The sequence below is a fragment of the Ammospiza nelsoni genome, chromosome 2, assembly GCF_027579445.1.
Source record: "Ammospiza nelsoni isolate bAmmNel1 chromosome 2, bAmmNel1.pri, whole genome shotgun sequence".
Taxonomy (NCBI): Eukaryota; Metazoa; Chordata; class Aves; order Passeriformes; family Passerellidae; genus Ammospiza; species Ammospiza nelsoni.
This window is the reverse complement of record NC_080634.1, coordinates 40,815,146-40,838,147: the sequence shown is the minus strand read 5'-3', so window position 1 is coordinate 40,838,147 and position 23,002 is coordinate 40,815,146. Positions and strand designations below refer to the sequence as shown.

The 23,002-nt window shown below is 38.8% G+C and overlaps 2 protein-coding genes across 3 annotated transcripts; one reads left to right on the top strand and one right to left on the bottom strand.

Annotated features, from left to right (window-relative positions):
* Positions 1 to 387: 387 nt before the first annotated feature.
* ANKRD49 (ankyrin repeat domain 49) lies at positions 388 to 3,032 on the bottom strand. Its single transcript, XM_059493817.1, has 3 exons — positions 2,971 to 3,032; positions 2,182 to 2,452; positions 388 to 1,343 (listed from the first exon to the last, which is right to left on the bottom strand). The coding sequence occupies exons 2-3, from the start codon at positions 2,437 to 2,439 to the stop codon at positions 885 to 887; spliced, it is 717 nt and encodes a 238-aa protein (XP_059349800.1). The 5' UTR covers positions 2,440 to 2,452; positions 2,971 to 3,032; the 3' UTR covers positions 388 to 884.
* Positions 3,033 to 3,072: 40 nt separating this feature from the next.
* On the top strand, positions 3,073 to 22,560 carry MRE11 (MRE11 homolog, double strand break repair nuclease). 2 transcript variants are annotated; one of them, XM_059493812.1, is made up of 19 exons: positions 3,073 to 3,292; positions 3,796 to 3,928; positions 5,944 to 6,104; positions 6,693 to 6,780; positions 7,660 to 7,801; positions 9,247 to 9,361; positions 10,375 to 10,560; positions 11,023 to 11,194; positions 11,887 to 11,967; positions 12,505 to 12,631; positions 14,368 to 14,468; positions 15,598 to 15,771; positions 16,897 to 16,959; positions 17,923 to 18,139; positions 18,994 to 19,077; positions 20,059 to 20,114; positions 20,574 to 20,641; positions 21,018 to 21,096; positions 22,195 to 22,560. In XM_059493812.1, exons 1-19 carry the CDS (start codon positions 3,273 to 3,275, stop codon positions 22,237 to 22,239), a joined length of 2,112 nt encoding a protein of 703 aa, XP_059349795.1. In that variant the 5' UTR covers positions 3,073 to 3,272; the 3' UTR covers positions 22,240 to 22,560. The 2 variants fall into 2 exon arrangements, with proteins under 2 accessions (XP_059349795.1, XP_059349797.1); XM_059493814.1 differs by having other exon boundaries at positions 3,215 to 3,292; positions 5,963 to 6,104.
* Positions 22,561 to 23,002: the final 442 nt, after the last annotated feature.

The window sequence follows — 23,002 nt, the reverse complement described above, 5'->3', positions numbered from 1 at the left end:
AGTAACTTTCTCCACTTCTAAATTACAGATGGCAAAGTTGAAGCTGAAAAACATACTGTGTGCCCTTACCATGGCAAAATTTTAGTGTACTAACTCAAAGGGCAATACTAAATTACCTGTAACTACAGACACGACAGTATGCTGGCTGTTTATCCTCACGTGGTTGTGGCTCATTTTTTCCAATTAATGCCACATTCTTGACATTAAGTCTTTATGCAACTTAATTGCAAGGGAAAAGTAAAGAGGATCTTGATAGAAAGTCCCTTCCTTGAAAAGCACCAGGAAAAAAATAAACCAGAACTACTTTCTATCCTATGAATAATGTGTTTGCTTTATGAACAGATTGCATTGATAAATGGACTTTTAATTAAAAATATGACAAAATACTTTGAGTTAGATATTTTATTTTATAATAAGCCTTACATTAGGTTCATTAAACATTTTGTGTATCACCCAAATAAGTTACATTCATTCTGAGCTTTCATGCAGTTTTTAAAAAGTTAGAATGTCTCAAAAAATAATTTTCAAGTGAGCCGTAATAAAGTCTGCATAACCAAGCCAGAATTTTTTCACATCAAGTAAATATTCCAGTTTTCCCTCCTGCTTTGACACTACAGACAACTTACAAAGGCCTCTCCAAATCTGCACTTATTAAACAGAAACTCACAGGAATTACTGAGACTTTCTGACCACCTCAGCTAACTGCAGGAACGCTTCAAAGTACGAGCGTGACCACTGAACTGCGCTGCAGGAGGTGACATTTTGCCTGAGGAGAATACTGAAATATCTTACATTAAAACCTCGTTGCAAAGAGACAGACCACCACCGACAGGCATGCAGAACACTAACAAGAAAGAGGCAGAAAACCTCACATTCACAAGGTTTTAGGGGGACACAGTGTTTATGCAGTCTTCTACTATTTCAAAAAGGTAGTGATATATATCAGTCCTCCTTGCAATGTCAAGGGCAGTTTCATCCAAGTTGTTTTTCAAGTCTGGCTTCACGTAGCGATTCATCAGCAGGAGCTCAAGGGTTTCCCTGCTGTTCTTGTTTCCTGCAGCGATGTGCAGGGGTGTCAGCAGCCCGTTTGTCTGCGCGTTGATGTCCGCGCCCTGCTGCAGCAGGAACGCGGCCACGCTGGTGTTGTTCCACTTGCAGGCGCTGTGCAGGGGCGTCCAGCCGTCCACGGTCTGCGCGTGCACGTCGGCCCCTTGGGCCACCAGCTCGTGTGCAACGTCCAGGTGCCCGCTGTAGGCAGCTCGGTGCAGAGGAGTGTACTGATCCTCATCACGAGCGTTCACTGGAGCCAGCTTTTCCGTCAGGAGCCTCTTCACCGTACCCAGCTGTTTAAAGAAAACAGGGAACTTCACGTGATTCTATGAAACAAGATGTATGCCTTTTGTCACGGACATATTTTATGAAAAATCCTTTGACAGGATCCTTTTCTCCTGAGAAGCTGGAAGGCCTAATAAATGACAAGTAAACAATAATTATCTGCTGCTGTGCAATGCAACAGGTGCATCTTTGATTGGTCTGATGTGGTTGTTTTTAATTAATGGCCAATCAACGTCCAGCTTAGACTCTCTGGACAGTCACAAGATTTTATTATCATTCCATTCCTTTCCTTTCCTTGCTAGCTTTCTGATGAAATCCTTTCTCTCTATTCTTTTGTATAGTTTTAGTATATAATTTTCTTTTAATATATCATAAAATAATAAATCAGCCTTTTGAAACATGGAGTCAAGATTCTCATCATTTCCCTCGTCCTGGGACCCCTGCGAACACCACCACATGGCTTTGAAGGTCCTGAAGTTTAATTTCTGTCAGTGCCAGAAGCACTTATAAAATCTCAGGTATAGCCTCTCCACCCCAGTTAAAAGGCTTATTTGCCATGAAGAGCCTAGCATGCTTTCAGTTTAGAGAAGTTAAAGAAAAGTGCTGTTACTTGAACTTTGAACTGGAATCAAAATTTGTTCTAAAAGCCAATGGATCCAGAGACGCTTCAGTGTGTACGGGCTACAAAGGGGGATGGTTTACATAGAGTGGCTTGCAAAACCAAATCAGAAGAGCTCAGAGAAAGAAAGAAAAGTATAGGTAAATTTTTGTTTGTGGATGAGACTACAGACATGCTCAAAATAACATTCTTGTAAATTACATATGTGAACAGAGCAAGTGCCTTACCCGATTGTTTTCAGCTGCCCAGAGTAGCAATTTCTCTGGATGCTTTTCCATTTTCTTTTCTTGCATTTCGTACCATTCCTCCGTTCTTTCTTGCTCATCATCATCATCATCAGACTGTCCTGACCAGCAGCTCTGAGTTCCTACAGGAATCAAATGCCTGTGCGTCTCCAGCAGTTCAAGTTGGTTAAAATGCTCTGTGAAGTCTTCGAACAGCTCGCTGTCATCATCGTCCTCATCAGCTTGCTTGTCTTTACTCATTTTCAGTCAGCATCTGTAGAACAGTATTTATGCCAACTGTAACTGTTATCGGTGCACTGTCAATAAAACTATCTGATGGATGATGCTGGTGTCAACAAACAGCAAAACTCAAGGAAAAACTCAGTGACCCTCTGCTAAGCCGGGCTTTGCCAGCTCTGCCAGAACTCACAGATAACATCCACGCTAAAAAGCGCCGCGTTACCCCGACCCTCGGACAGCACCACCTTCAGACTGCAGTGCAGCACTGCACGGGGCTTTGCTGAGCGCACTCGGAACGATGCTCACTTTACCAACAAAGGGTCTGGAGAGCAGCCCGGACTTTGGGGCAGAGTCTCTGCTCCGCCACAACAGCCCAGCCCAGCCCAGCCCAGCCCGGCCCGGCCCGGCCCGGCCCGGCCCGCAGCACCGGCCCCGCTCCCCTCCGCGGGGCTCGCATCACCCCGGGCAGGCCGCACCGCCCCGCAAGACATCGGCCGATCCCCGCCCGCCCCGCGGGTCTCCCGTCCGCCCCGCCCGGCCCCGCTCCGGTACCCGAGGTCCCAGCGCCGCCGGGGCTCCGCACGGGGCGCGCCCGCCGAGCGCTTCCGGGCCGCGCGGCCGCCGGACGTGACGGAACGGGCGGGGCCGGGGGCGGTGCCCGGCCCGAGCCGCGGCGGGAGCGCGAGATGGAGCGGCGGCAGTGATCGTGCAGAGTGATCGCACCTCACTGTGCCCCCTGGCCCGGCGCCTGGTTTGGTCTCTTGTGCTTCGCGTAGCGCCTGTGAAGAGAGAAGCTGACTCCCTGAGCCGTCAGCGCTGTGCCAGAGCCTTCCCGTGAGGAACCTCGCACCAGGATGAGCACCATCAACTCACAGTAAGCTCCCGCTGTCTGCAGCTCCCTGCAATGCTGACACACCAGGCAGCAAGTGTTTTATGTGTCTGGGACGAGTTAAGAAGAGCCGGGATCATCAGCTGTGTTTCCCTGTGGTCCTTATGATCACCGTTCTTGCCTTCATGCACGTGTAGATTACAAGTGCAAAAAGAGAATTAGACTTTCCACAAGTATTTTTAAAAGCAAGGAACATACAAAGGGTTCTTTAGTTTTTAATTAGATACTTCAGAGGGGTGCTTGCATCCCTTTACTGGAGCAGAATGACTGGGATAAACAAATCTTCCAACTGGCTGTTTTGGCAATGTGCAGTTTGCAGTACAAGTAGTGAAGCATTTTGAGACTCTTACAGGACTGATACTTGGTAGAGTTTTATGGCAAATCTCCTTGTTTCATGACTTTGGACAGATAAGCTTACCTTAGTAAAGCCTGTGTAGAAATTCCCTATGTGTATTGCTCTCTGACACTAGTTTTCCTGTCTTATTCAGGGATGATGAAGATACCTTTAAAATACTCGTTGCTACTGATATTCATCTCGGCTATTTGGAGAAGGATCCAGTGCGTGGAAATGATACATTTGTAACTTTTAATGAAATTCTGGACCACGCTCAAAAAAATGAAGTAAGTGCTACTTTTTGGAGAAGGAAAAACTGAAGCTGTTAAAATATGGTCCAATCTGCCAGAAGCTGTAAAGCTTAATCGTGGTACAGTCTCTAGTAATACCAAATCAAATGGCTGAACTATTTGTTACATTCAGTTTCATTTCTGGTTTAGTAAAAGGAGCGCCTGATTCTTTGTGAGAGCATTCTTACTGAATCATGAGTTTGGTTGCATTAGCAGTGGTTTCGGGTTTCAGTGGTATCTAGAGAGAGTTTGTCACTTTGAGGGGGAAAAATAATTGAGGAGAGTGAGAGTAGTGATATACAGTCTTCTGACAAACCAGCAGAGATTTGTTAGAAGCTTTTGAAGTGTCGTGCAGTGCTGAGTCGCTGAAGTGAGCAGTTCTGGTGCCGAGCAGCTCCGTTTCCTGCCCAGTCGGTGGCAGAATCCTGTAGTGGGGCCGACAGAGGGATTTCCTGAACTGGGACAATGTCGGAGGAGCCGAGAGCGACCAGGCGCCCGCAGCGGCTGATGGGACCTGGGTGCAGTCAGGAGCAGTGGCAGCCAAGACCCCACCCCGCACCTGTAAAAGAAGCTCCAGGGGAATGGCAGGAAGCTGGAGCACTTCCAGGATGGCAAACAGACCTGCCGTGGTGTGACTTTTTGTGCAGGAACAGCACTTGAGCCCTGCCAGCTCCACCAGGGAGTGGTGGTGTCTATCTGGCAGAAAGCCATGGCCTTTCTAGACAGAAGTCCCTGTCCAGACCCAGCTCTGGTTGAGGAGTATCAGGGAGTGTGTATGAGAGAGAGAGAGAGAGAGAGAGACTCTGCTGGAATCACAGTCTACTTTCCTTAGGGCAGGCCTGACAGGCAGGCAGGACACATGATCCAGGGGATTCCCTATCCTCTGGATGAACTCACTGAATTAAGGGACGAGGGCGGGGGGGCAATAGCAACAAGTTCCTGCCCAGCACAGCAGGTGCATCTCCTCTGTGACTGCCCCACATCCCCACATGCCCTGACATAACAGGTGCGAGGCTCTGCAAGTGGAACTGAACAAAGACAGTGGTTCATCTCGCATAGAGGTGTTGCTGAGGTTGTTGCCTGTGCCCAATATCAAAACTCCTTCCATGAAGAAAAAGGGTGGGTTGTTAGAGGAGACATGCTTCTCATGGGAACAGAAGGCCCAATATGGTCCAGCATGTGCCAGGTGGCCAAGAAGGCCGATGCCATCCTGGCCTGGCACTAGAGCAAGTGGCCAGAAGGTGCACCAGAAGAGATTTAGACTGCATATCAGGAAAGATTTCTTCCCTGAAAATGTTGTCAAGCACTGGAACAGGCTGCTCAGGAAGGTGGTGGAGTCGCCATCCCTGGAGATATTTAAAAGATGTATGGATGTGGCACTTGGGGACATGGTTTCATGTTGGACTCGGCAGTGCTGGGTTAACACCTGGGCTTGTTGATCTTAGAGTTCCAACCTAAAAAATTCTGTGATTCCATCTTTAAGGACTGTATGTTCATCAGTCAGATTCTTTGTAATTTTGATAAGGTTTTTCCTAATGCTTTACCAAAAGCTAAATATATGCAGTATATGCAGAAAGAGCAGCTAGCACCTTCTCAGAATAATGTGGCGATGGCTACTGGTTTCTTTGCACTAGGTAGTGCAGCAGTGAGAAAATAATGTAGCTTTTCATGCCTGTCAAAAATGTTCAGGAGCCAATTTGGAGCCCCTTATTACAATAGTAGACTAATCCTTTTTTACCATTATTAGTTGTTTTCTCCTGTGGCTCTTCATAAATGGGTCTTTTTGGGGTTGACTTTGTTTTAATCAGTAATTTAATTAGTTTTTTTCTAATTAGGAAGTTAAATATTGTTTCTCTTACAACTAACTCCTTTTACCTAGAAGTATTATTTTCTCATATTTGAGGAAATATATGGAACTCCCTAGAAGAAATAATTTAAACAATTTGCTTAGAAGTCTTTCAAGGTAATACAAAATGTTGTATTAAAATAATAAAGCTTTTTGTTACATACAGGTGGACTTTATTTTATTAGGTGGAGACCTTTTTCACGACAACAAACCCTCCAGAAAAACAGTACACTCTTGTTTGGAGTCACTAAGAAAATACTGCATGGGTGATCGTCCTGTTCAGTTTGAAATTTTGAGTGATCAGGCAGTTAATTTTCATTACAGCAAGTAAGTATGTTACTATAAATTATCATGTAAGGCTTGATTTGTGTATTGGATGAGTGTGTTGTGATTTTTATTTTATATTCTCCATGACTGGAACCTGGAATTTTTAGGCCTGCGTGGGACAGTTCACAGGATAACTTCACCTGTCATCTAAGTCTGTAAAGAAATGTGTACAATATTTTGAGAAACCTCTGAGTGTGGTATGAGTCTTGATATATTTATGTAATGTACAGTTTCCATTTTGCAAGTACAATACAAGTAATCCAGTTTACATTCAGCAGAGTTCCCTGTGTGTAAGCAAAGGTTGCACAGCCTCATCCACTAGTTCTACACAATTTTTTGTACAAATCTTTTCATGGCTTGTTCTAAAAAATAGAGATCTCTTTTGCTACCCTATTCCCCATAGAAAGTACCATTCCAGACCATGAGTAAGAATCTTCTTATGGTTAAGCTTAAGCTTTGGCTTATTCATAATCACTTCTTTCTGAGTTTTACCACATCTATTTGTGATGAAGTTAATTTGAAGAGAATATTGAGAATCATACACAAATTTGCAGATACAGTTTAATTTCTTTTCCTATTTTTGTTTAGGTTTCCTTGGGTGAATTATCAGGATGAAAATCTCAACATTTCTATTCCAGTTTTTAGTATTCATGGCAATCATGATGATCCCACAGGGGTAATTCTTATCATAATTTTACTGTTGCATTACAAAGATACAGAAATAAAGTTCTGGGAGACCATGCTACTTTTAGTCAGTTGCTCCACTCTGTGTGTAAATATTCTGTGCATCCTTAGGACTTACCTTAATGAGTGACAACGAGTTAAGAGTGACATTTAAAAGCAAATGTAAATAAGAGATCCATATGAACTGCGTTTAATTTCTTAATGTATGTAGGTTTCTGTCATTGAGAACAGAATCACTCTTCATGCCTAGAAGTAGCAGCCTTTCTGAAAAAGTTTCTAAAACATTCCATCTGTAGAGACTGAAAGCTTCTTTCCTAAAAAAGGAGAATTTTGCTGTTTTGATTTGTGCATATGTGATTGATATGCATCATTTATTTTCAAGGAGGTTAATCTGATAATAGTAAAATGGTAGCTTAAAAACAAGCTAATCAAAGTAAACAAGAAATGGTTTAGAAAGCATTAAAATGCATGTGTTAAATTAATGATTTTGCATTTTATATCAAATAGCAGTGTATCACAGAGATGAGCGTTTTAGCAGCAGTTTAACTTTGAACTTACTATAAGGTAGTTACCTTAACCAGACAATTTTTGTAGTAGTTTAGAGAATGGCTAGTTTGAGTGGTTTTTTGCATTTTTGTTTTTCTGAATGATTTAATGTTTAGTTTCATATTGTTCAAATGAAGTATGACTTGTAAGGAAGAAGGATTTGCTTTTGTACTCTAGAGTATTAGGAAAACCCTTAATATTTGTTGTGGGACTTATTTTCAACTGCAGAAGTTACTTAAGGAAAGATATTCTATCTTACTTTTGAGACTTTCATTTAGACATTAAACACTTAATGTTCTATTCAAATTCTGTATTTGTTTCTTAGGCAGATTCACTGTGTGCATTGGATATTTTAAGCTGTGCAGGACTGCTGAATCACTTTGGGCGTTCAACTTCAGTGGAGAAAATAGATATTAGTCCCATTTTATTGCGTAAAGGTAGAACAAAAATTGCTCTGTATGGCTTGGGTGAGTATTTGTCTGCCAGACTGTGACTAGACTGTTCATGTATTACTGAAATTTAATGGGTATAAATAAAATTGGAGCAAATGTATGAGGCTGCAACAAACATGAAGGTGTATATGATTCTAAATTAAAGCATATAAATTCTGTGACAATGTCAGATTTTCCTCCTGCTTTGTGTTACTAGCTGGCAGGGTTTTGTTTTTTTGCTCATTTAGATAAATCTTCCTAAATTTAATTTTTGTACTTTTATTGGTGATAAATGAAGCCTGCTTCAGTTAACCATAGTGCTGGTGTATCAAGTCAGAGCAATCACTCTTAAATTCTCTCTGTTGTGTATTAAGTTTATTTCATCCTACTTAAGCAAAACTTAAACACCCAATGTTTATATGCCATTTTGGTTATATTTAAAAACATAAGCTGTCTGAGCAGAAATCTAATGTCTTATGTCTCTGTCTGAAGTGGTTCATAAGTAGCATTGGCCGTGGGTAGTCTCAGTTACCTTAAAGAAACTTAAGTTTCGTACTTTAAAGCGGTTCTGTGATATGTTTTCAGGTTTGTTCCTTTGTATTTTCTCCACTGAATTCCTCTCTACTCTCACTTCATCCTTAGTATGGTTATTTTTGACTGCTCTCTGTCTAGAAAAGTTAATTATTAAGGTCTTATTTTTCCACCCTTATTTTTTGTCCAGTCATGAGTGCTTAAATACCTAATTCCAAGCAACTTTTATAGCTCTAAATTAAGTCCTAGTTGGCCATGATTTTGTGTGTTTAATGAGACACTTGAGATGCTAGGTGTTTGAAAGGTTAGTAGTTAAGATGTTTGAAAGGTTAGTAGTTAGTGGAATGATCTAATATCAAAATATAAGAGTTTTCAGTACCAAAGTTGATACTGGGAAATGCAACAACTTTCTAAAGTACCAGTGTTGCTACATGAAGGTGTTCATGGCATGTTTCTTTATGTTTGTGCCAGAATTATTTTTACCTTTATGACTTTCTCTGATTCAGAGAGCATTTGTTCTTATGCAAAATATGGACACTCCACATGGAATTTATTGATGTCTATCATGAGCCTGGCTAAGGATAATTTGGGTTTTTTTTTTCCTAGTTAAAAACATCAAGGAAATAATCAGTGTCTTCCAGGGATGGGGCATGCACAACTTTCTTGGGCAAGCTGTTCCAGTGCCTCATTACCCGTACAGTAAAGAACTTCATAGTAATATCCAACCTAAATTTGTCCTCCTTCAGTTTAAAGCCATTCCCCTGTCCTATCATGCTTTCCCTTCTGAAAAGTCCCTCTCCAGCTTTCTTGTAAACCACTTTGGGTATCAGGAGGTTGCTATATTTTTGTTCTTCATGCTGTTTTTAATCGAGTTGCTAATAAAAATGCTATGAAATACAGACTTGTTTACCACACAAATTTGTTTTTGTTTGTTTGTTTGCCCACTTCAGGAGCAATTCCAGATGAGAGGTTGTATCGTATGTTTGTCAATAAGCAAGTAACCATGCTGAGACCAAAGGAGGATGAAGATAGTTGGTTTAACTTGTTTGTGATTCATCAAAATAGGTAACAGTACTAAATGAATTACAGCCACTTACTGTGTTACTACATTAAACTGTCTGGAAAAGGATAGGTGAGCACACCAGCTGCATTATTTCATACTTCTTGTGAATAGCTGGTTTCTTAAGATTTTTACAAGTGAAAACATTGTTTTACAGCTCTTTTTGGAGAAGAATTGTAAAGGAAAAGGTTTGAAATAAATGAGTTAGGGAGTTGGGAGATCTCTTCCCAGACTTTTATAGTCAGAGGCAGAGGAGAGTTTGTAGTGTTATGTGCATAAATCTGCTTGTTAGAGCTGGGAGAACACCAGACTTCATATTGTATTTTCTGTCCTTGTTTGAACCATAGTTCAACAAGTGCCCTGTGTTCCCTTGCACTGCTGTGCTTTACAGATTGGTAACATGTTCTAGCTGCCTGCAGGCTGCTACCAGCAGTGGTAGTAGGAACAGGCAGAGTTCTTTTCCAAATACTTTCTTCTGATTTTTCCTGAAGAAGAGGACAATCCTCATGCTCAAATAATGGTGAGGCAGACATAAACAAATAGAGCTCATATTACCCTGTGTACTGATTTCTGTCCTGTAGGCTGAAGGAACTCACTCCTCCATCTGCCTTCTTTCAGAAAGGGATTGGGGATGGCGTGTCCCATGTCTGTTTAATTCAGTTGGTTTTTCCCCACCATTTAAAAACAAAACACAACCAAAACTGATTGCCATGAGATGCTATAAAAGTATTCATATAGTAAAAACCCAAAAGTCTTACCAGCCAAGTAAGAAGAAAAGGGAGATCCAGATAAAAGGAGGGGAGCAGAAAACAGTGAGCTGTGTAAAAAAGTGAGCTATGTAAGTTGCCCTATTGTTTAACCAAACACTAAACAACTGTGTAAGGAATAAATGTGAAGAAGAGCTGACATGTATGTCTGATATTATTGCTGGAGTTCCTGTATAATTTTAAATCACACTGATGTTTTTCTCCTTCACTCTCTCCTTGCCCATCCATTATTCTTCTCTTCTCTTGAACAGGAGCAAACATGGAGCGACCAACTACATTCCAGAGCAGTTTTTAGATGACTTTATTGATCTTGTTGTGTGGGGTCATGAACATGAGTGCAAAATAGCTCCATTCCAAAATGAACAGCAACGTTTCTATGTTTCTCAGCCAGGAAGTTCAGTGGTGACATCTCTGTCCCCTGGAGAAGCCGTGAAGAAGTGCGTGAGCTTTTCTTTTTGTTCTTGTCTATCCCTTGTCTTGCATGTCTCAGATGTTCTTTTGAGAACAGAAAAGTACTTGAATACAGTATGAAAAGACTTGTATTACTGTGTGGATTAGCTTCAGAGTGTGACATAATAAGCAAAGTAGATGGAATGAGTACCTGGTATAACTTCTGCTTTGCTCATAATTTAATCTAACATTTAAAGCAAATGGAACTTAGCTAAGAGGAGTTACACACTGATAAATTGGAATACAAATAACTGAGTGCAGGTGCTTGTGTATGGAATAAGCATAATCTAAGTGTAATAAAATGGGAGTTTTGCCTGGCCAACCCTGAAGTACAGATCTTTCTGTAGCTTTTGAAATTTTGTCCCTGAAAAGTAAACATGAATTTGAAAAATCTTTATACCATAGTTCTTTTAATTTTATCTTCTAGTAAGTTACCTTTCTCCTTCTAGACACATTGGTTTGCTGCATGTTAAAGGGAAAAAAATGAAAATGGAGAAGATTGCTCTAGAGACAGTGCGAACTTTCCATATAGAGGACATTGTTCTAGCGGATCATCCAGATCTTTTTCATCCTGACAATCCTAATGTTACTCAGGCAGTACAGGCATTCTGCATGGAAAAGGTAACTTGTGATGATAACAGTTTATAGATAACTGTATGGACAGGGGATGGGATGTGGTTTTGAGACTGGAAGATGAGAAATCTTGTGCCCCATATTAAAACAAACTTAGTGTTTCCATAGGAAGCTAATTCCATGACATTCACTCTGCAGCCTTGGCTTCCAGATTCCTTGATTGGGATGAGCTATTAAAGTAGGCTGGAACTGCTTTTTAGGTGTCCATATGATTTTTGTACAAAAGCTTGCACCTAAGAGTGGGACAATGTTGGATGTGCACTTTGGAACCAGCATAAATACATTGACCTAAGCCCTGAGAGCTCAACCAAGCAGTCTGAAGTGGCAGAAGTAACTAAGCAAGTTTATTAATTGTTTAGTTCTTAGGTTTATATGGCTCTTTCTGCTTTTCCCTGGAACTAGAAATTTAGCAAAGCATAGTGACTATAATATATGAGAGATCAGTGGTGTAGATACTGCTGGACTACACTATATCTGAAGGATAAGCCCTTCTTTGTCATGTTTCTCTCAGTCATTCTTAATGACTTTTGTGACATACGTGCTCAGGAACAAGAGCACATTCTATAATGATTTATTTTGATTGCTCCCCTTGCAGCTGGATGTATTTAAAGTTATACTTGAAGCGTTCAGGCATCTGTAGGAGAACAAAGTAGAACTGAATTTATAATTCTCCTTCACAGGTGGAATTGATGCTGGACACTGCAGAAAGAGAACGCTTGGGAAATCCTCGTCAGCCAGAGAAGCCTATCATAAGATTAAGAGTAAGAAATTGTTCAGCTTGGATTGCTTTGTTTTTAAAGGTCACTTTGAAAGGTTTCAAAGCAAAGTCATGCTTTTTGTGTAAACACATAACGTATACATTTTTTTGCTATGTACAGACAAAATAAATCACCTACCTTACTTCTGTTTACCTGTGTAACCAGTACTCTAAGTTAAAGGATGAGATTGGTCATAAATGTACTTCACTCTGTTCTGAGTAAGGGCATCAGAAGTGTCTATTTACTGTGAATTTTTATAGGTCATATTATCCTGTGTGCTTTCCCAACCCAATTGGAAACTGTTGTGAAAGCTAGTAAACGAAACAAATTAAGAACAAGTTATAAAAATGAGCTGTTATTAGCTATTCTGCTAATGTTATTATTAGCTGTTAACTGTTCGGCATAGTAAGGCATTAATTTTAGGTTGACTTATTTCTTACTATTAATTTTTTCCTTTGAAGCATAACAAATCTGTTTTGATTTGTGTGACTTCCCCACTTCTTTTTGTTTCATATTTAAATTTGTCCTTTCCTCACTTAGGTTGATTATGCAGGTGGCTTTGAACCGTTCAGTGTCCATCGTTTCAGCCAGAAGTACATGCATCGGGTGGCTAACCCAAAAGACATCATACACTTTTTCAGGCACCGTGAACAGAAAGAGAAAAAAGGTGATTATGAAAGAAGGAATCATTGGCTTGCTTTTGTTTGCATTCATCTCTCTGTATTTTGTTGCCCAGCACTTGCAAAGGTTTGGTGTCTAATGTCTTACAGGAGGAGTAAAGATGCATTGTCTTATTGAAGTGTATATATTGCACAATTATTTCTTTTCTATTTTTGCATTTGTCCAAAAATTCTGACATTCAGCACAGTGTCTTCTGACAGTTATTCATAACCAGTTTCATTCTCCTTTGGCCTCAGACCTTATTGAGTTATTTATAGTAGTACATATAGCCCCATGCCAGACTGAGTTACTCTATGCTTCTGTGGTAATTACCATGAAAGGCATTAAGTGGCTCACTCCCGAGGCTTCTTAGAATAAGATGATTTGGTTTGACCACTCTGAAGGAAAAGAAGTGGATATAGTGCTTTTTCCCTTTATATTTTGATTTTACTTTGTAGTAGTTAATTTGTTCATACCTAAAATAGTAATGAAGGCTGTGGGCTTAAGAGCTGTTGATATATTTTTTTAAAAAGGTCCAAATGTAGGATAGCATTTTGTTTGCCCTAATTAATTGTGTGTATGAGGTTGTCTTGGCTTGTCTCTTCCAGGTTTGTTTCTATTCAAATATTTGTGCAAAACCAATAATAGCTGTTAGCATTGCAGCATTTCTCACTGTTTCCTAGAATTTTTAATAAATGGTTAATACATGTTGTTCAAATACTGGATTTGTAATAGTTGCTAATGAAGATTCAGCTTGTACAGGAACATAATGTGCTAAAAAACTCTTCCTAGTTTGCATTAGTACATTGCAAGTGCATTGTCCAGTTCCAGTGGCAGTTTTTATGAATACTATCAGTTCTATAAAGTTCAAAACATCATTTCATGAATAAAAACTGCTTTTAGTGAGTTTTAAAATTCTACTGTATTGATCTTGGTTTATTTTGCTTTGGTTTCCTTTTTTTATAGTTGTATAATCTTATTAACATTTTCAGAATACACAGTAGCTACCACATCTGCCACCATGTTTCACTAATTTACTTTTCCCACTTAATGGGCATGTCAGCTTCAGGAAAGGAATGTGAAAGTACTGCCATGGCTTTTGTGTTGCTTTATTAGACAGCCTCTTATGCAAGGGAAGTGGCTAAGGAACCACACAATGCTTTCATTACATGCACATTGTGGTACACTACAGGGAATGTTAAAACTGCAGGAATTCAGTCTATAGTCTAAAGCTGGCTATAGTCACTTAAAGTTATTTGTGTGGTATGTGCTAACCTAGGATGATTATCCTTGTCATCCTTCTGCCATTCCTACCTTGCTGCCTGAGAAGGGGGGATGAGCTATGAGCATTTCCTATTGAAAATCAGTCAATGTGCTACAGAGGAGAATCTCTTTTCTAGTAAATGGATTACTTATAAAAAACTTTATGCTTTGATGACTCCTATGATTTTCTTCTATTTGTGACCTTCTAGAGTTTAATTATAATAACCTTCAGAACACAGTGTTCAATATATAATTCCAGATATATGTTAGTTGGAACTCTTTATATCTGCTAGACATGGAGTTGTCTCCACAATTATTATGTTTCTCTGTGTTTCCAATGAATAGACTCTAAAAAGAGCAAAAAGCTCTACATATAAAAGGGACCACAATTCTTAGGAGACTTGCATTAACCTTTTTTCCTGCTACTGTCAGTGGGATGGGAATAATTAAAAGCTGTAAATCTGTGCTTTTCTATTCTAGACATTGATCTTAATTTTGGAAAATTGGTTAGCAGACCTGCTGAGGGAACAACACTGAGGGTAGAAGACCTTGTAAAGCAGTATTTCCAGACAGCAGAAAAGGTATATTTCTACCTTTTATAATTTTCCTTTTTAATGTCATATATTTTTATTACCTTTTTTTCTTTCTTAATGGAAGTAGTGTGCCCTGAAAAGACTCTGACATTCACCATGAAATGAATTTATTTCCCAAAACACTGTGTGTGTGTTTCAGATGACACATGAAGTGTGTGTCTTAGATTAGCAAGTAACTGCTGTGTATAGGTTGTGTAGGTGTGTGAACACACACTGCTTTGAGAGCATGATAGTTCTTTGTGTGAACTTGCAGTGTGTGCCCTGTACTGTGTGTCATGTACTCAAGTACAGGAGGAGAATCTCAGGCAGCGTGTGAGGGAAGAGCTGCCTTAATTTACTGTAGAACCAGTGTGACACTGTAGCATTTACTATTACCAGCTGACTTAGAGTCACTTGTTGCTTTGCAGTGTGTTTGTGTCCTCAGATGTAGTGCACATCCACATTTTATTTAAAGCAGAGCAGGGAGAAGGAAGAGAAACTCGTGATAATTTGCTTCCTTCCCACCCTCTTGTTAAATATGGTATATTTCCCTTTCCCAGCACCAGTGCAGTAACATCTATGAGCCAGGTGCACAAATGCTTGATGTAGTTGATCAAACATAACTTGCAGAAGCTATTTCAGTTGTAGAAAGTCTTTAAGCAAGAATTCTTGAGGTAAAGATCCTTCAAATTACGTCATCCTGCCTAACCTTAGACACATGCTAGGTGTCAGTATTAGGACAGCATAAATCATGTTCCTTTGTTATACTTACTTTATTTAAGCATTTTGTTGTATAATAGTTAGGAAGTTTATTCTTCTGGGCAGCATTATTTCCTGGAAGATTTTATTTTAGATATTACTAGCATTGCAGTTTCTTTACTGTCCATAAAGCCTTTGGCTTTGACTAGTTTGAAAAATACTCTGTAAAGTTAATGTGACATGCTAGTAGCAAGAGAGTTGTATGTTTATGACACATAATATTTGCTTATTGCTGTGCTTTTCTCTGATGTAAATAAGCAATGCACATTACTGTTTTTGCAACCAATTTAATGTAATATTTATCTGAAACAGCTGGAATATTGCTTGCTTTCTCTAATGGCAGATGCTTCTTAACAAATTGTTTTCCCCAATTCTAAAGAAGGTACAGCTTTCACTTCTAACCGAAAGAGGAATGGGAGAAGCAGTGCAAGAGTTTGTGGACAAAGAGGAAAAAGATGCCATAGAAGAGCTGGTGAAATTTCAGCTAGAAAAAACGCAAAGGTTTCTCAAGGAGCGTCGCACTGATGCAGTGGAAGAAAAAATAGATGAGGAGGTAATGTCTGTTAATGTTGATTCCCCAAGAGAGGTCAAGACAGTAGAAAAATCCGTGCTCAAACACAATTTAATAGAATTGCCTGTGTGTGGAGCATCTGCTTGAGGCAAGTGTTGCCTCAGTTGTCAAGCAGAGGCAACACTTGACTCTAGTAATTTTCTGCAATTAATAAATGAATAATTAATTTATGAGGGAGTTTCAAATACCTGATTTCAAAACTTGTACTGAAAATGGAACATGCGCACATGCTCACAGAAAAAATCTGTCTTAATACATGTAGAACTACATATTTACTACTGTTCTGAGAAAGATGACAAGTATAATCTCTTTGTAGCTCTTTCGTATTGGCTTAGGGAAGAGTACAAGAACAGGACAAGCAAAAAAGAAATTTATACTTCAGGTGCTCTGCTTGCTTCTAACTGCTTGCAGCTCAGGGTATCCCAAAGACAGGCCTGGTTTGTGTGTATTGAGGAGCTCTTGAAAGACATTTTTGTCAACCAGTTGAGCTTCCACGTGAGCCCATGTATTCAGCTGTAATATTCAACACTGTGGAAGTAATTGTTCTGCAGCTTATCTGTGCACTGTTTAAAGAATAATTTGGTGGGGAAGGAAGGCTACATGTACATGTTTTCTTACTGATTGCTTTAATTCATGTGGGGTTGAAAGAGACAATAAACAATCAGTGCCTGCAGGCTTTCTGTGACACTTCAGGGTGTATTTTCTGTTGTTGTTTGTCCTTAGAACTAATGTCTTCTTTCTGTCATTCCTCATATCTTTTTCCATATTTTTCAAGTTGAGCTTCCTTAGTTGTACAGCATTGTCTCTTCTCATAATAGTTATTTTCTGTCTTCCTTCTTCATCTCTACCTCTTTTTCCAGTTATTCATATTCCAGTGTCCCTTATTGTCAAAATTGCTATCTTATTCTTCTCTTAAACATAGTATCTCCTTCATCGTGTGCCAGGCTTTCTTCCTTGCCCTAAACAAACTGTTCAGTTATTCTTGGACTCTCCACTTCTCACATGAGCTTGACTTAATGATTCAGTGATTAAAGCTTCACACTGGCTGTATTTTGATTGTTGTATGCCATGAATTGTTATTTTGATGGGAACTGGTTTTTTATTCAGGTGCGAAAATTCAGAGAGAGTAGAAAAAAGAATACCGAAGAAGAAGATAAGGAAGTCCGTGAGGTAATTACTCTGAATTTTGAACATAGGCTGAAAAATGGAGTGGTGACTTCTGCATATAAATGCAGTCATTTAGCAATTCTTCAGCATTGTCCTTGACAAAATAGGCCTGTCTGCCTTTAAGGCTTAGTAAGTCTGTTTTAAATCTTTGTTAGGATAATTATGTACCTAAGCTACTGCTCAATTTGGCTTTTGAGGTCTCTTTTTTGTACAAATTTGTGAATCTGATTGTTCATTATTTCTTGTTTTTAATGGAGGTTAGACCAGGCAGGTGACTTTCAAAGACCGTTCAGCTTAAGCTCTTTGTGATCTCATTACCAGTGGACATGTGGCTGGAATGTATTGGGTGGTATTACTGGAACAAATGGGGAATATTGATAAACCTTTAGGTACTGTGTCCTTATCAGCAATCTTAAATCTCCCACATTCATACTTCGATTGCATATGTATTTTCAGAGAAAATTCCAACCTCTGTTAGCATGGGTGCTCCTTTGTCTTTGCAAGTTATGTGAGACTGGAATGGAATTTTGAGATAAAGGACACCTGGGGTGAGATTCAGTTCTCCTGGTCTAGGATATCATCACCTGAGCTAGTTGTCTTAAGCACGTACTGTCATCAATAGAGTGCAAGTCAGTGAAGCCCATAGGATGCTTTCTCTGAGCAGGCACGTGGAGCTGACACAGGATGAGCTGAGCTGCTCACCAGACTTCACTGACAACGTGTCACATTAATGAGCTCCACTCGGTTATCAGTCTTAGATAACTACTTTATATGTACACATCTAAGTACGTATTTTCACAGATATCTTCTGTAACACTGGATTTGTGTCTTCTAAACCTCGCTGGTTTAGAATGACACATTTTTATTTATAGTTATGTTATATATTTATTGTACATAACTAGGATTTAACAATGGTGTGTTTCATGATTTAAGATTCTTTTTCCTGTAATTATTTTTCCATTTCAGGCAATGATCAGAGCCAGAGCCCACCGATCTGAGGGTGATGCTCTGGTTGCAGCCTCCAGTGATGAAGATTCCATGGATATAGAGAGGATGGGCACTAGCAATCCGAGTGATGGCCTTTCTTCAACACTGAGCCGAGGAAGGGGTCGGGCAAGAGGCAGGGCAAGAGGTGCAAGAGGACAGAATTCAACAGCAAGAGGTTCATCTCGAAGAGGAAGAGGTAAGAAAAACTTTGCACTCTTTGTACTGGAGTTCCTGACTTTTTTTCTTTAAAAGTTGACTCTTTTCTGATGCTTCCATCAAGTGGAAATTTGCTGCTTAAAAACTACTGGAAAAAAACTCTTCTCAAATACTTGGGGTATCCTATTACATAAAATTACTGCCTTACAAGGCTTAAGTTGGGACTTTTTGTCACTCTGATTAAAGAAAAATATCATGCTTCCCTGCTGTGGAAACATAGTATACTCCTAAAAGATGCATTATTGGGAAGTTCTGTGCGATGAAGTGCATGGATAGACCTTTGTTACTGCTAAAGATAATGCATTTGATCAGTGTAAAGAGGAGGTACATCTCTTTACTAATCATCTCTCCTAATGTAATTTACAAGAGTCTTTATTGTTTCTAGTGACTGAAAATAGAGGGAGTGTTTCTTAAGCAAAAAGAGTTAAATAGCTCCTGGACTGAGTGTGATTGTACACTGTAAATAAGTGACTCCTTTGAGTTATCTTAGTAGTATGCCCAAATGTCTGAGTGGGTTGAGTTCAAATGAAGGCTGTCATCTTGCCTGTGATTTGGTTAGTGCTTTTAAACTAGTTCTGTGAGCCTGTGCTCCACCACTGTTGTGATCCCATCAGAGTAGAGCCCTCTGTGTTAAGAGGTTGTGTCTGGGGACCTTTGAACAGTTGACCCAGAGCAGTTCTTCTGCATGTAGGGAGGGCTATAATTCAAGGAGAAAGTGAGGAGTAAAGAGGATTGTAGATTTTTTTAAAGTGACTTCCCGCTCAGTAATAATAGACTAGAGAGGGAAAAAAAAACCTGCTGAACAGATTTGCGTTTTATTTGTTATATCTACAGGAACCACTAGCCAAGAGTCAGCTTCTGGCAGCAGATCCTCCAAGCCTGTATCTGTTCCTGGCAAAAATATGTCTATCCTGGATGGTAGGCCTGTGATCTATCTTTACTCTAATCCTCTCTCTCAAATTGTAGTGAAGGTGTTTGTTCAATGATGAAGTGCTGTAATTGCCTTTTATTCTGTTAGTCAATTTCAGCTGTGAGAGATTATTTCAGCAGTAATGAAATATAATAATTAACAGTGATGAGAGAAAGAAAAAAAGAAAAGGAAAAAAATTAGTGATATTCTTCTGTCATGGGGTAAAATAGAATGTGTTAGGAACTTCTGGCTAGAACTGCAAATAGGAAACATATTACATAATGCAGTTTCTTAAGGAATATGCATAGAAAGAATGCGTCTTAATATTTTAGGCAGAATTTTCCTCGGGGGATAAAAAGTTATATTTGACTGATGTTTACAAGTTAGTAAGCTTTAATGCAGATCCATGTAGCCTTACATTGTAGTGAGTTTTGTAAATTCCAGTTTTTACTAGAGAAAGAAAACCTTATCTTTAAGCCACCTACATATGTGAGAGTAGCTGTTCCTTGCTGTAGAGGAAAGGCACTGAGGAAACAGCATAGGTCATCTGAGAATTAAAGAAAAAAATACTACACATAAACCCCTCAGAAAATACACCAAGGTAGACTGAATTTTAAATTATTCAGCAAATTACCTTAATTGTAAACTGGTCAGCAAATGAAAGACTGCAGAGAAATTAATTTTAGCAGGGGTGTTCATAATTAGCCTGTTAGATATACAGGAATTTCAGTCACAGTAGTATTTTTTTGCATCCTCTTAACCAGCATTACTGATGGCTTTTCAGCCAGACTGGGAACCTGCAGCTGCACAGAGGGTTATAGCCCTGGGTTGACAGACTTAATTTATGTTTTGGTTTGGTTTGTTTGTTTTACAGGGGTTTTTGCAGTGGAAATGCATGGTAGGCACATGTTAAATAAGAAGAAGTGTATAATGTTGTTTGTGTTTGATTGTGTGAGCATTTTAAAAGTATTGCATATGTTTTATTCCAGTCTTTAGGTCTTCCAAAACAGACCACTCTTCAAATTCGTTCCAGTCTTACTCTGAGGTAAGCACCTTGTTGTGAGTGAAGTTGTGCTTTTACTGTTGATTTTAAAAATAAATACACAGTCAAAGCATTAGCCTAAATCAGCAGATGTTCCCAAACTATCAGTTCCAGCATTAAGTTTCTACATGTTAATCTGTAGACCTTTTGTATCCTTTTTTTGTTATGGTGTTTGTCTGAGAGAAGCCCTGTTTTATTTGTGGCCATAGCCTAAGATACAAGGTGTCTATACATGAGTGTTTTGGTGGGTTGTGCTAGGTCAAAGATGTGAAGAATAAACTTGTGCTGTATTTGCTAATTTGTGCAGTTCTAGCCTGGAGCCCTCTCAAGTGTATATTATTCTAACTAAATAGGTGTATAGTTGGAAAAAACCCAGAGTTTCTGTGCTATAATGCTGACACATTATGCACTCTCTCTGTAAGGAGAAATTCTGTGGAAAAACTTTATACTTTTTTTTCCCAGGATATTATAGATATTGATTCTGATCCAGAAGATACTTCTTTTGTTCCTTCTTCCAAAATAAATCAAAGGTCAGTATGTTTGCTTCATGAATGCAATGTATGCCTTATTTTTGGCTGGCAATTGGCAGTCAAAGGGTCTGATTGACTACCAGATTTTTAGGAAAGTCATTGCACTGCTAAGAAAATTTATATAAATTTTTACTTGCTAATATGGGTTATCTTTTTGTAACAGAAAAAATTAGATTACTGATTGAGGTAAACTTGATCAGAATTTTAGTATGAAGATGTTATTTTAAGAATTTGTATTGTTCTACTTATTGTTATGCCTGTTTATTTTTATTTTGTGTATTGGTTGTCCAACTCTTAAGTTAAAAGAGAAGTTATTGGAATGTCTGGTGACTGAGAACATGCTGATGCCACTTTTTTTCTCTTTGTATGTTTCAAGGTTGCCAGCTATGTCTTCACATAGTAAAAGAGGTTCACAAAGCCAAGCATCTAGAGGAATTGAGTATGAGTCAGATGAGGTATGGTATATAGTACTGTTCTTTCGTTTTATTTCATGTCAGTTTCTATAGCTCACTGTTTTACACCTATTTGAATAAAGCATTTCAGAGTGAAATTGAATTTATTACTTTTTCACTAACAGGGCTAGATTATTGCAGCCAACTACCTATATAATTACCAAAAATAAGGCTAGAAAAATACCTCAGAAAAATACCCGATCCTTTTTCCCTTCAATTTGTAATCAGTGAATTGTCATTACTGAAATGTGGACCTGGAATTGCCTGGGAGAGAAAGCAATTATAATCTCTTCTAGTGCTTAGCTATATCCTTTCATTTAGTTATATATTTTATTCTTCTAAAAAGGAAGATTTTTTTTTTTGCATTTAGAAACGGCAGTTTTCAGGGCATATTATTATTGCAAATTACCTAAGTACACTTCTTAAAAAAATTAAAACGCTGTCTTCAAGTCTAATATGTCTGTTTTTGCAGTGTATCTTTGTAATTTGCTAGGAAATTATTTCTTCCATAATGAAACAAGTAGAACTTTTTACACAGTTTTGCACTGAATAGAAGACATTATTCTGTCAAGCACTGTGCAGTTTGTTTTCAGAGTCTGTCATGCATGCTCAGAATCCATTCCTTAACAGTGTCAAGTGGTGGCCACTTCAGAGAAAATACTATGTTCTTGTCTCTTCTCCCCACTGCACTATCTCTTCTTGTACCTGGAATGAAAACCTACATGTTTGCTTGAATATGCAAAAATAAACAGTATTTTTAATTCATACAAATATTAGTAAACTATGATGTGCAACATGTATATAGACATAATTTAACTGAGGTATGTGCTGCTCATTTACAACTGAAATATAGATTGTACCTTATGTCAAAGTAGCTGTTCTGGTCATATTGACATAAACTTCTATTCTCTGCACACATCTCACACTGGCTTCTAAGTTAATAAATGACCTCTTTCCTTTCAAAACCAACAAAAACAGGTCTGTCAGAAAACATGGAATAGTATGGCTAGGCTTTCTAGTTTAAACTAAAGGTGGCTTTGCTTTTTTATGACTTGGAACACCTGCTAATTTAAGTAATGTGTGTCTCTTTGGAAACTGCAGGATGATCCGTTCATGAGTCCTGCAACGTCAAGAAGAGCTAAGTGATTTCTGACTCACTGTGCGAGAGAGACTGGAAGTTTGTGAAGAAAATGGAAAGCAGTTTGCAAAACTTTGTCTATGTGATATTTCCCTGTAAATGATGGCTTGCCTTCCATTTTCACTTCTGTGAAATGGTTTGGTTTGGGTTTGTTGGTTTCTTTCAGCGGCACCAAATTTGGTGTAATGTCTGTTACATTGGTTGATGCACTAGGCTAGAAGGGCTCATATTCTAAAGTACTGCCTGAAAGTTGCAAGTTCTTTCTAAAGCTCTGAAACTCTGTTTTCTTTTTGAGATGATAATAAAAATGACATATCTTTTCTATAAAACTCCATCTCTGGTTTGAATTTTGCAGAGAAGTAAATTTATAGTAGTCTGCAGGTATGAATATGGACACAGTCTCAGTACAGTGGAATTTGTACTTACCTGCAATCTGCTGTGGATACAGTTGAAAACTCTGAGTTCAGAGTCATAGTTGGACATAAGGATGCCATTTTCAGTATTGAAGCTATAAAATGTCTTAATGATTTCAACTCTGCCAAGAGAACCTAAACCCAGTATTGCACAGTTATTAAACATTATTAAGTTATTATACATTATAAAGTTATTACTAAAGTTATTATATATAATTAAAGTTATATTATAAAGTTATTAAGATGTTACACGCATCTTAGGAAAATATTTTAGCTGAATGTATATGAATAATAGGAATCATATCAAAGGCTCTTTTCTCCCTTTTCACAGTTTTTTTTTTTTTGGTCAGCTGTCAAA

Excerpts from the sequence above, each read along its gene's own strand:
- ANKRD49 (XM_059493817.1), bottom strand. The coding sequence starts at position 2,439 with ATGAGTAAAGACAAGCAAGCTGATGAGGACGATGATGACAGCGAGCTG. Across the intron at positions 1,344-2,181 it reads GGGCAGCTGAAAACAATCGG|CTGGGTACGGTGAAGAGGCT; the intron begins GTAAGGCACTTG and ends TTCTTTAAACAG.
- MRE11 (XM_059493812.1), top strand. The coding sequence starts at position 3,273 with ATGAGCACCATCAACTCACA. Across the intron at positions 10,561-11,022 it reads CCTGGAGAAGCCGTGAAGAA|ACACATTGGTTTGCTGCATG; the intron begins GTGCGTGAGCTT and ends TTCTCCTTCTAG. Across the intron at positions 18,140-18,993 it reads TTCATCTCGAAGAGGAAGAG|GAACCACTAGCCAAGAGTCA; the intron begins GTAAGAAAAACT and ends TTATATCTACAG.